Below are 12,334 nucleotides of genomic sequence, written 5' to 3' on the forward strand. Positions count from 1 at the left end.
TAACTAGATGTGAAATCAGTGGTATTTAGATAAGCTAAATGCCTCAACGTGGATGCAGTTTATATTTAGTTTTGCTGGTATTACTGAAATACTTGCTTTAGTTGAGTGCATCAATTTGACTTTTATATTTGGATATTGAAATTAAATTGATATTGATTGCCCAGCCTCCCCCCAACCCCCAACAAATAATGTTCAGTTCAGTTAGGTCCCAAAGTGGCAGGTTCTTTGAATTACTGCCAAATGTGGATGGTTCATTAGGTCATTAATTTCCCTTTTCTTTGAATTTGTTTTAAATCACAACCTTTTGAAGATCTGAAGATCTTTTTCATAAGTGAAGGCTGGCTTATTATTTTTAAGTTGTCTTAAACTCTAAAGGAGGTAATAATCATTTGGGCTTATTGGAATATCCTTTAAAAGGGCCACCTGTATTTTCTTGTACCTTCAGTGTAGTCTTTTCTTTAAATGTTCAAAAGTAATCTCTTGGTTAAAGTTAAGCTTAGAAATGGAAGTTCTCTGCATACTTCCCAACTTCAAAAATAAGTCCTTCAATTTTATTTGGAAATAGGTAAGAACGTGCTTGGTATCAGTTCTGTAGGAATACTGCATTTTTTAGGTTAAACATTATTTGCAGCCTTAGAAGTACTGCAGATTTTTAAAAAATCTGTTCAGTATAATTGAGGAGATGAAAAAAAGATACAATGAGGCATAAAAAAGGGATTGATGAGAATTCTGGTTCTTGGGATTTTTCTTTTACCTTTTGACACGTTATGGTGTAAAGTTTTAAGAAACAAGAGGGTTAATCTTTCTATTACCTGGGGGAATAGTGTACCATTACATAGCAGTATTAATATTGACTGTGAGATGTAGGTCCTATTTTCTTTTGATTTCAAGTGGCACTTAAGAAGCAAACTTTAAAGTGATACCTTTTTAAGTTGATTATGAAAAAAATTATATTCTAAGTTTTAAATTGATTATAAAAGATTTATACTCTAAAGTGGAACCTGTAACGAACCCCAATGGACTCCTCATCCAGCCTGAACATTTAAATAGCATTGTCATTCTTGTTTCACCTATCTACCTTCACACTTCTTTTGGTAGGAGTTTCAAAAACAAATTCCGGGTATCCTAACATTTTGCTAGTTGACACTTTAGTTATGTTAGAGTGATGGCTTTTAATGCACATACCCAAGACAGAACTGTTGCCTTCTTTAAAACATTTACTTTCAAAGGCTTCTAACATTAGACCCTAACTTTTTGAGGTGAATCTTTGATTTTGAAATAATCATTTGAAGTCATTGATTTGAAAAAGTCATTTGAAGCCAAGTCTGTTGAAATAAGGTAGGTTGATGTGAGTTGTGTGTTTGGTCAAAGTGTTCGTTTAAACGGGTTGATTTATCATGCCTAATACTGCACTGAAGGTTATCAAGCATTCAAAAAGCATTTATTTGTGTGTGTGTGTGTGTGTGTGTGTGTGTGTGTGTGTGTGTGTGTGTGTGTGTATTTATGTTAACATCTTGCTATTTTGGAATATTCATTAAAAAATAATTTGAGGGTCGTCTGGGTGGCTCACTGGGTTAAGTGTCTGACTCTAGGTTTCGGCTCAGGTCATGATCTCGCTTTTCCTGAGTTCAAGATCTGTGTTGGGCTCTGGTCTGTCAGTGCAGAGCCTGCTTGGGATTCTCTCCCACTCTCTTTGCCCTTCCTCTGCTCGTGCTTGCTCTTTCTCTCAAAATAAATAAACTTAAAAAAAAGATAATTTGATAGGTAAATTATACCCAGCATATAGAGATGCGAGGGAGATGAATATGGTAAGATATAATTCTTGATAGTTGAGGTGAGTTAACATCAAAGTTATCTAGTATAAAATATCCCTGAGGTAACACTAAGCTACTACATGAAATTTTAAAAATTTATTTCTCTGTTACTTCCATAGGTTATTGGCATAAATTATTTGATTCACTAGATCTAGCCTACACCCTGGAATAAAAATGTATTTTAACTCTAGGTGGTTCTAATTGCCTGCTAGGATTGGGAACTCCTGAGTCTAGAGAGCTTTCATCAGCTTAATCCTTTTTTTCTTTTCTCTGCCACAGTTGTGCAGTAATAATTGTGTGTGTGTGTGTGTGTGTGTGTGTGTGTGTGTGTGTGTGTTTGTTTTCCTTTCCCTTAAGATGTACTTATTATAGGCAAAGTACTTTGCTTAGTTGAGGAAGATTTTGACAGGGTGAGTCTTTTTCTTTGAAGAGCTTAAGTAGAGGAGAAAACAATACACAAGTTTATAAGGCAAGATTTGAGTGTCATGGATATAAATAACTAGAAGCTTTCAATGGAGGGAGAATTTCTAATGGAATAAAGGTGGGAAGAGTAAGTGCAGGCAGGGTATGTTTTCATTGATGCAGCATCATTTAAACTGGGTTTTGATGGGTGGGGAAATGCAAAGAAGAGGAAGATAATAGATAAGTTGGAGAACCTGAGTAGATGTAAATGTTGGAAGGGATCCGCTTTGGATGTGGTGAGGAAATATAAAAGAGAAGGAAGGTAAGTTGCTGCCAGATCATCAGATCAGTCTGGAGGCAGTGGGAGAGCTGCTCAATATCAGTGATAGGCTGGTGAGATGGAAGTAACTTAAACACAGGGATTTTAACACTGCTATTCCCAGTTCCTGTGTACCTGAAAAGATCAGTTGTCATTTTTAAGCCTGGGTTTCCTAATTTATAAGTATATCAGTCTTTGTTTCATTCTATCAGATTGTACTACAGTGTTTCAGAAATTGAGTTGAGGGGCACCTGGGTGGCTCAGTGGGTTAAGCATCCAACTCTTCAGGTCATGATCTCACGGTTCATGAGTTTGAGCCTTGCACTGGAGTCCTTGCTGATAGCACAGAGCCTGCTTGGGATTCGGTCTCTCCCTCTCTCTGCCCCTCCCCTGCTTACTCCCTTACTCTCTCAAAATGAAAAATAAACTTTAAGAAATAAAAATAAAAGTTGAGTTAGTATTAAGTAATTGACTTACAGATCTGCTTTCTGGTAGGTTATTGTGGCCAATTTGTTGGGTATATTGAAAGCCATTTTTCTGATGAACTCTTGGAATAAATAGTTCAGGCAGAGAAATGACAAAAGGTTTTCCCTTTTGTATTTGCAGTCAATGTGAATGTATTATTTACCTGAAAATAAACATTTATTTTTTAAAAAGAAGGTTTTTGGGTTTACGAGTGAAGGAACTGGTAAAGACCTCTTATATGTACAGGGTGTGATGAGACCGGAGACAAGTTATGGTTAGTCCATAAAAGGGAGAGGGGGATTATGTATACAGTTTAGACTTTTGTTCATAGAATCTGAATACTAAATTTTCTCCTTTAAACACAATGCTGAAGAAATATTTTCACCTTTACTGCATTTTGCTCCATGATTGCTTATGGCATCACAGCTATCTTACAATCTTATTAACAATTGCCTGCAGATTTGACTTTGGTTTCAGCCCTAGTTCAATTTCCTAGATTGGGGAAGGGTCCTTTTTTCCATCCTCTCTCTAATATGGGACATATAGGAATGTTTGTAACAAGTAATTTAATATGGTTGTGAGATCCTTTCTTTTGCCAGTGACTTAACCATTTTAGTATCTATATAAGATGCTTGATTTCTCATTAAGTGTGTTTTATGAGTGTAATAATTATGAATTTACTTTGGTATTAGTCAAAAAGGTAGCTTACCAGGAATTTATGGAAGGTAAAATTTAATCCTCAGATTTTAGTAGCTTACCTCCTGAAGGTGAGGGAAGTAACCATCCGTGCTATAACAGCAGAAATTGTCTATTAGTATCTTAGTAGTAGCAGTTTCATTCCGAGCAACTTGAATTTGATATTTTACCTTAAAAGTAAACTGGATTCGGGGCGCCTGGGTGGCGCAGTCGGTTAAGCGTCCGACTTCAGCCAGGTCACGATCTCGCGGTCCGTGAGTTCGAGCCCCGCGTCAGGCTCTGGGCTGATGGCTCAGAGCCTGGAGCCTGTTTCCGATGCTGTGTCTCCCTCTCTCTCTGCCCCTCCCCCGTTCATGCTCTGTCTCTCTCTGTCCCAAAAATAAATAAACGTTGAAAAAAAAATATTTAAAAAAAAAAGTAAACTGGATTAGAATAAGTATAGCAGTAGAAATGAACAAAACCCCTCAAGCTCCAAGTTTCTAACGTATGTATTTAGAGGTGGTCAAGACAGTTCTGTTTAGTTGTTAGTTCCAAATTGGGAATGTAAGATTGAAATTGATGGGGTGAAGAGTTCATTAAGCATCTCCTGAAAAGGTGATGACTTCTAACTAAGTACTTGAGTCAAATTTACTTGAAAATAAGCTGTTACCAGAGTGCCTGGCTGGTTCAGTTGGTAGAGCATGCACCTCAGTCAGTCCTTAGGGTCATGAGTTGGAGCCCCATGTTGGGAATAGAAGTTGCTTAAAGTTTATTTTATTAAAAAAAATTAATGTTTATTTTTGAAAGAGTGCAAGCAGGGGAGGGGCAGAGAGAGGGAGACACAGAATCTGAAGCAGGCTCCAGGCTCAGTGCTATTGGCACAGAGCCTGATGTGGGGCTCAAACTTAAAACACTGAGATCATGATCTGAGAGCTGAAGTCGACGCTTAAACAACTGGGTCACCTTGGTGCCCCTTACTTAAGTTTTTTAAACATTTATTTGAGAGATCCCATGTGAGTTGGGGAGGGGCAGAGAGAGGGAGAGAAAATCCCAAGCAGGCTCTCTGCTGTCAATGTGGAGGCCCAACTGACTTAGCCACCCAGGCACCTCTAAAATTTATTTTAAAAAAGAAAATAAGCTGTTAATTCTCTGGGTATAGTCAAAATGGAAAAGGAAAGGGTGAGAAGTTTCTGGCAGCCTTCTTTGCAAAAGAATAGGGAGGTACAGTGGACTGGTTGGGAAAGGAAATCAGAAGAGCAAAAAACATGGTGGTGAGATAGCCAGTAATCATCAAAAATTGGGTAAATCTGGAATAGAAGGGGGAAAAGTAGAATTTAATAATGTCACTACCCCTGCTGGATTTTACAGAATTTGATCTAAATGGCTTGAATAAGGATTGGAAGGCAAGATCCATAGTAAATTGATCTGGGGATACTTAATTATGGGAGTCTTCTTTTTGACCTTATATATTTTGTTTGTTTGTTTTTTTGGTGTGTGTGAAGGGGAACCTGTGCTTTTTAAAAGTAAAAATAATAATAAGCCTCAAGTTGGCTTTAACCCTCTTAGCTTGTCTTTTTCTTTGAAGAATTAAAAGCTGAAATTTTGACTGGACCATATGAAATGACTGTTTTTGTAGGTCACAGAAGGTTGAATATCAGTTTCAAATGGGCCTACCTAATACTACTTTGTTCTATTATTACTTCCTGATGACTGATTTACAAGTTGTATTTCATTCAAAATCAATATTCACATATGGCACCAAGCTCTGTGCAAAGCAATCGTGATAATTAGATGAAATAAGGATTCATGTCATTAAGGTCTAATAGGGAAACATACATGGAAAGAAATATATTACTAGTGTGATTGCTCTGTAGAAAAAATATATAAAATACATTTGGAACATAGAGAAACCCTTAAGGTGGATGGTGGGGTCAGGGTAGGCTAGTCAAGACTCAGAAGAAGTGGAACCAATTTATTGATGTACACCTGTGTCCAGTGCTAGAAATGTAATACAAGACAAACAGATTCATTCTCCCTGTAGGCAGTGAGAATCCACTGAAGTGTTTTGGTCACTTTCAGGTTTGTATTTTTATTTATTTAAAAAATTTTTTTTAATGTTTATTTATTAATGAGAGACAGAGCATGAGCATGGGTGGGGCACAGAGAGGGGGAGACGCAGAATCTGAAGCAGGCTGTAGGCTCTGAGCTGTTAACACAGAGCATGATGCAGGGCTTGAACTCATGAACTGTGAGATCATGACCTGAGCCAAAGTCAGTCGCTCAACCAGTTGAGCCACCCAGGTGCCCCTCAGGTTTGTATTTTTAGAGGAAAAGAATGTTAGCCATGGTGTAGAAGATAGAAGGTAAGGCCCAATTAAGGGCAAGAGAGGCCTGTTAAAAGATTACACTGCAGAAATGTTCTGTAACATACCATTGCTTGAACCAGGCAGTGACATCTGGCTAGAAAAAAAGAGGGTGACTAGAAAGTTAAGTGTCTTAACTTTGAGTAAGGATTGCAGTAGTTGAACACTCCCTCCCTAAATTCTCTAATTTGCATTTCCTTAACAACCCGCTTTCCTACTTTGTACATCTTCAGCATAACCTTCCTTATATCATTCTCTTTTCCTCAAAGGTTTATGTTCTTTTGGTCTCCTTTTCATGCTACTCAAACTCCTGGGTAATCTCATCCAATTCTGCTGCTGTGTGTTAAGCTCGAAACTTCAATTGCTTTTACTCTGAGTTCAGACCATGTATATTCAGCATCACCGCTCCCAATTCTTTGTATATGAAATGGAATTCCAAACCCTGATTGTTAGGTTATATAGATCCTGTCTCTAACATATCCATTTTTTCCTTTCCATCTCTAATACAGCTGTCCTAATTTCTTCACTTTTGCAGTAACATTTACTGGGCTCTTTTTCTGTACAGTAGTCCCACCTTATCCGTGGTTTTGCTTTCCGCGGTTTCAGTTGCCCGCGGTCAACTGTGGTCTGGAAGCAGATGATCCTTCTGAATCGTCAGAAGGTCAGTAGTAGTCTAATGCTACATCACAGTGCCTATTGTCATTCGTCTCACTTCATCTCATCATGTAGGCATTTTTTCATCTCACATCATCACAAGAAGAATGTAAGTACAGTACAATGTTTGAGAGAGAGCCCACACTCAATATAACCTTTTTTTACAGTGTATTGTTATAATGGTTCTATTTTACTGTTAATCTCTCACTGTGCCTAATTTATAAATTAAACTTTATCATAGGCATGTGGTATGTATGTATAGGAAAAAACTTAGTATATATAGCGTGTGATACTATTTGCAGTTTTAGGCATCCACTGGAGGGGAGGGTCTTAATGTATCTCCTGCAGATAAGGGAGAGGACTACTGTGTTGTCATTTCATCCATACACTCTAGTTGAAACTTCAGTCATTACTAATATTTAGTACAATAATCTCAGATCTCTTCAGTGACTTCCTTCACCTATATGATTAAACAGTAAACTTTCCTTCATTTGTGCCTTTGTGCTGTCCCCCGAATAGCAGAATAGCATTTATCTGTGTGTAAATCTTTCATTCTTAGTGACTTTCAGCTCTGCTCCTGAATAGTGTTTTTTCTAAATCTTTTTGTCTTAGTGACTTCAGCCTTACTAAGTTAATTGTGACCACTAAAGCATAGATCAGTAAACTTTTTATGTGAGTGATCAGGTAGTAAATATTTTAGGCTTTGTGAGCCATAGGGTCTCTCCTTGGAATTCTGGTTACTTGATTCTGCCTTGTACACAAAAACAGTCATGGGTAATATATAAAATGGAGGTGGCTCTCTTCCATAAAACTTTATTTGCAAAGACAGAAGTCAGTTTTGCTGACCCCCTGCTTTTAGCACACCTCATACTTCAATATCACCAAGCTTTGTCCATGCTGATGCTTCTACCTAGAAAAGTTGTATATTCTACGAAGTTTACAGAGGCAGAGCCTTTGTTTTTGCATCTATATTCCTAGCCCCTAAATAGTACTTTTTAATCCACTTAGAATTTAGGATTTTTAGGTTATTGGACATTTATGGTAGGGAGCTCTGTAGAAAGTAATCTGCTTTAGAAAGTTGAATGTTAAATTTTCTTCAGTAACTATTTGCATAATTGGGTACTGGGATCCAACTCTAACAAAAACTGGGAAGTTAAAGACCAGGGGTGGGGAGCATTATTAAAAGTAGAAAGATTAATTACTGTGTAATGATTTTGTATAGTTGGATGTATCTTATTCTTCAACTTCTTTCTGTTGGGGTAATTAAAACAGTTACACAGAGTAACTCATTTTGTATTTAGAATCTGCATTAAGACTTGTAATTTAAAAGAGGGCAAAATGTAATTTACTTCTTTCCTATATATTCTCTCTTACTAGCTTCTTGTTAGCCTTAGTAAGGTTGTTTAAGGGTAGCAAGTAAACATGCAAATAGTATTTGATTTATTTCCCTTTCTTTTTGATTCATGGAAACTTGTAATTCTAATCAAGGAAATCAAGTTGCTACTTGTTATAGAAGTATTTAATATTAAATAACTAGAAGGGGAATTGCATTCATTTTTCAGTTCAACACTTAAGATAATGCTGATTTATTTCTTGGCCAGAAGCTAAGTTGGCCCATGGCTAATTTTTAGCTAGGTCATATGGCTCTTTCCTCTTCTCAAAAGGCATAGTCAAATTCACTATTCCAGAGCCCTGTTTGAAGGTAATAAAACTTTCTTACCAGAAATCATTTAAAATCTATATATTTAAAACCTAAAGCTGAATGTTCTGGTTTAAGCTAAGGAAACGTCTTCAACCCAATAAAGAAATTGGGTGACTGCAAATAGTTATTTTCATTTTTACTCTAACATTTATATGCTTGCCTTTAAAGTAGTATAGTTGTTACTGTGACAATCTTGAGTGTTGTCCCCTTCCCCCCCCCCCAAAAAAAAGATGGGAGGGGAAGGGGCAGGTTGAGGTTTGTGGTGGGAAAGAGAAAAGCATATTTTACAGCTTAGGGGGCTAAAATGAAAAGTTTTTGTTTTTCTAAACATACAACTAAATAATATATTTTTACATTAAGCAAACTTAACAATGAGCATCAGGTAACTGATGCATACAGAACTTGGGAATTTGTTGCAAAATGTGAGATTTCTGTACTTTCACTAAAAAATATGTTTGCTGAATTAGTTTTTTTGAAGATAGGTCAACAAAGGAAAGTCTTACTTATCTTTGGACTTAAAGCTCTTCTGAGGTACAGAAATGTGTAGGATAACAGCTCTAATGACCATTTCAACTATTCCTAATTGTCTGACACTAATAGAATTAGAAATTATATTAAAGTGATAGATATGAGTGCCATGACTAGAATAGCCTTTTCTGATTTATGTTCTTTTTTCCTGATTAGATTGATTACAATTCTCTCTCCTTAGACCTAGGAGACTTTTCCTGCCAATCTTTGGATGGGCCTCTGCCCAGCGATTTAAAGCCCATAACATCCATCTAAGCTCTTGGACCAAGTGACAACTAGTGAAGTACTTCCCGGTTTTTGTTTTATCAGGCACTTGTTGTGATACTTTGAATGCAATTTTATCTGGATAATTACTTTGATTTTTTTTTGAATAATTAACCTATTGGTCCAAACATCCAATTCTGATAAATTTTCAAAACTTTAAAAGTGTTTTTAAGAGGGAATATGATGAGGAGTACAAGGAAGTAGGGAGATTCTGATTCTACCATTCTTTGCCTCCAACCGTAAACATAAAATAAAAAAATAATTTTAGATTTATATACTTTTAGCCCTGGGGAGGGATTATGTTGTACCTTAACTGTAACCTATGTCCAGATATATCCTATCTTTTTTTTTTTTTTTTTTTAATTTTTTTTTTCAACGTTTATTTATTTTTGGGACAGAGAGAGACCGAGCATGAACGGGCAAGGGGCAGAGAGAGAGGGAGACAGAATCGGAAACAGGCTCCAGGCTCTGAGCCATCAGCCCAGAGCCCGACGCGGGGCTCGAACTCACGGACCGCGAGATCGTGACCTGGCTGAAGTCGGACGCTTAACTGACTGCGCCACCCAGGCGTCCCCAGATATATCCTATCTTAATGAGCTTCAGTTTTATTTTTCTTTAACTGTAATTGGTCACTGATAAATTGTATAGAAAACAATTACACAGAATCCAGTAATAGAGAATAAAATCACTTTTTTGTCTTTTAAAATGGTAGTTGCATGGCCATGGGAAGAGCACTTATTCTCAGTCATAGTTACAGTTCATTCTTACTACTAAGTTGTCTTTATTTACATTGTAAGTCTCTTAATAGGGTATTTCCTTTCAAAGTCCCAATTCTTAGGTGCTTGTGGTATAATAGTCATCTTCTGTCTTACGCATCAAGCCTTCAAATAAGCCATCTGTGAAGCTTTCTGGTATGCTTCCAGATACAATTTTTCTTGCTTTTTCTCTGTCACTACAGTTTGGTCATGTACATATTTCCTTTGCTGTGGGATATCAAAGTAATAAGCACTTTGTAGATAATCATATTTGAATGGAATTGGAGCAAATGAGGATTGTGTGTTACTAATAAAGGAGTATGGATTAGCATTTTGACCTTATGGGTTAAAAATAAGAGTAGGGGTAGGAGCGCCTGGGTGGCGCAGTCAGTTGAGCTTTTGACTGTCGGTTTCAGCTTGGGTCATGATCTCAGGGTTTGTGAGTTCGAGCTCCATGTTGGGCTCTGTGCTGACAACGTGGAGCATGCTTGTGATTCTTTCTCTTGCTCTCTCTCTGTCCCCTGCTCATGCTCGCTCACTTTCTCAAATAAACTTAAAAAAAAATTAAAAAAGAAATGAGTAGGTGTAGTTTGAAGAACAGAACCACTTGCCTATAGCAAAGAGTTAGGTAAAATTTTAATAAGGTTTTTTAAGCATCATACTTAATTAAATTTGGATGCTTCATTCAGAAGACTTGGGTAGCTCATTGGGTTATGATGGGTTGCCAAAAAATACTTCAAGGGCACCTGGGTGGCTCACTCGGTTAAGCATCCGACTTAAGCTCAGGTCATGATCTCATGGTTCATGGGTTCAAGCCCCATGTTGGGTGGGCTCTGTGCTGACAGCTTGGAGCTTGGAGCCTGCTTAAGATTCTGTGTCTCCCTCTCTCTACCCCTCCCCCATTCATACTCTGTCTCTCCTGTCCCCAAAATAAGTAAACATTAAAAAAAATTTTTTTAACCTCGTTTTTAGTAATAATGAGCTATTATAGGAAATATTTTATCTATAGAATTCTTCTGCATATCTTTGCTATTTGTGTAGACAGAATTGCTCTCTCGGTAGTTTGATTTCAGATAATTATTGACTATCTATAATCAACCCTTAAGGTAATCTGAAGAATACTTCTTGAGAATTCCAAGAGAATAAGAATGTCATGTCTGAGATTTAGCAGAACTGTGCTATTTCACCCCTACCTCTATCTCGGCAATAACCAGTCTAGATTTTTTAGGTTTAAAGTGGAAAGCATAGCTTTAAACTTTGCTCTGTAAAACTTACTGTATAAAATAATCTGCCTGTTTTTTGTTTTTTTTTTCTTTGCAGAAATGGAATCTGTTTGGAATTTGCAGAAGCAAGGTAAGAATAGTTAGGTTACCTAAAATGTTAGTACTAATGACTAATTGGGTTATGTTTGGGTGGTAATAACATGGAATAGTTCACCTACCAAGTGAATAGTCTTTGTATTTTGAATTATTTATATCTGGGGAAACACTATAAGTGAAACAAGAATATATGAAAATACTCTTTACTTGTTAGGTGAAGAAACTACATTTTTCCCTCCTGTGAAAGTAAGAACATAAATATTTTTAATCTAGGAAACCAACATGAATAAGTGTTTCCACTTATAGCCAGTCTTTATCTGTTTTGTGTGGTAGACAAGTGGTAGCCCAAGAACTGAAATTCATGGTTCAGAAAAATATTAGGTGTCTTAGAAACCTTATTTGGTCTGTATATTCTCTGAAAAAATAGATGGTTAAAAATCTTGGGGCGCCTGGGTGGCTTAGTCGGTTGGGCATCCAACTTCAGCTCAGGTCACGATCTCGCGGTCCATGAGTTCGAGCCCCGCGTTGGGCTCTGGGCTGATGGCTCAGAGCCTGGAGCCTGCTTCCGATTCTGTGTCTCCCTCTCTCTCTGCCCCTCCCCCGTTCATGCTCTGTCTCTCTCTGTCTCAAAAATAAATAAACGTTAAAAAAAAGATCTTAAGAATAGCAAATTAGCTTCCTTTATAAACTACAAGTATAAGATGTGAATAGCAAGAAGGCAAAGGGACTGAATAATCCACATCTGGAATATTTGGAATCTTCAAAAATTTTAAATTGGTTATAATTACTGTGTGCTTTTCCAAATATTAAAATGTGGTAGCTTTGGAATACCTGAAATAAAGTAAGTTTTAGTCTGGAGAACTAATAGCTAATACATTTGGGCTTTCAGAACCCTGTAGCTGAATTGCATCCTATTTCCCATCTACTTTGCTAGTTAATATAAGTGAGAGATTATGTAAGCTAGAAAGTGGCAAGATTAAACGTAGGTTTCCCTGATTTTCCCCCCAGCATTGTTCCTCCTTCCACCTCTCTCTTGTACTTAGGCCAGGTCTTTTGTCTAACACAGCTGTGGCC

At 37.1% G+C, this 12,334-nt stretch overlaps 1 protein-coding gene across 1 annotated transcript in view; it reads left to right on the forward strand.

Annotated features, from left to right (window-relative positions):
* Positions 1-12,334, forward strand: part of NUFIP2 (nuclear FMR1 interacting protein 2) — a 31,434-nt gene that overhangs the window by 8,928 nt on the left and 10,172 nt on the right. Inside the window, exon 3 of the mRNA XM_043583507.1 lies at positions 11,262-11,294. Within this exon, the coding sequence (XP_043439442.1) occupies positions 11,262-11,294 (33 nt within the window). The remainder of the gene's footprint in view (positions 1-11,261; positions 11,295-12,334) is intronic.

The sequence above is a fragment of the Prionailurus bengalensis genome, chromosome E1, assembly GCF_016509475.1.
Source record: "Prionailurus bengalensis isolate Pbe53 chromosome E1, Fcat_Pben_1.1_paternal_pri, whole genome shotgun sequence".
Taxonomy (NCBI): domain Eukaryota; kingdom Metazoa; phylum Chordata; class Mammalia; order Carnivora; family Felidae; genus Prionailurus; species Prionailurus bengalensis.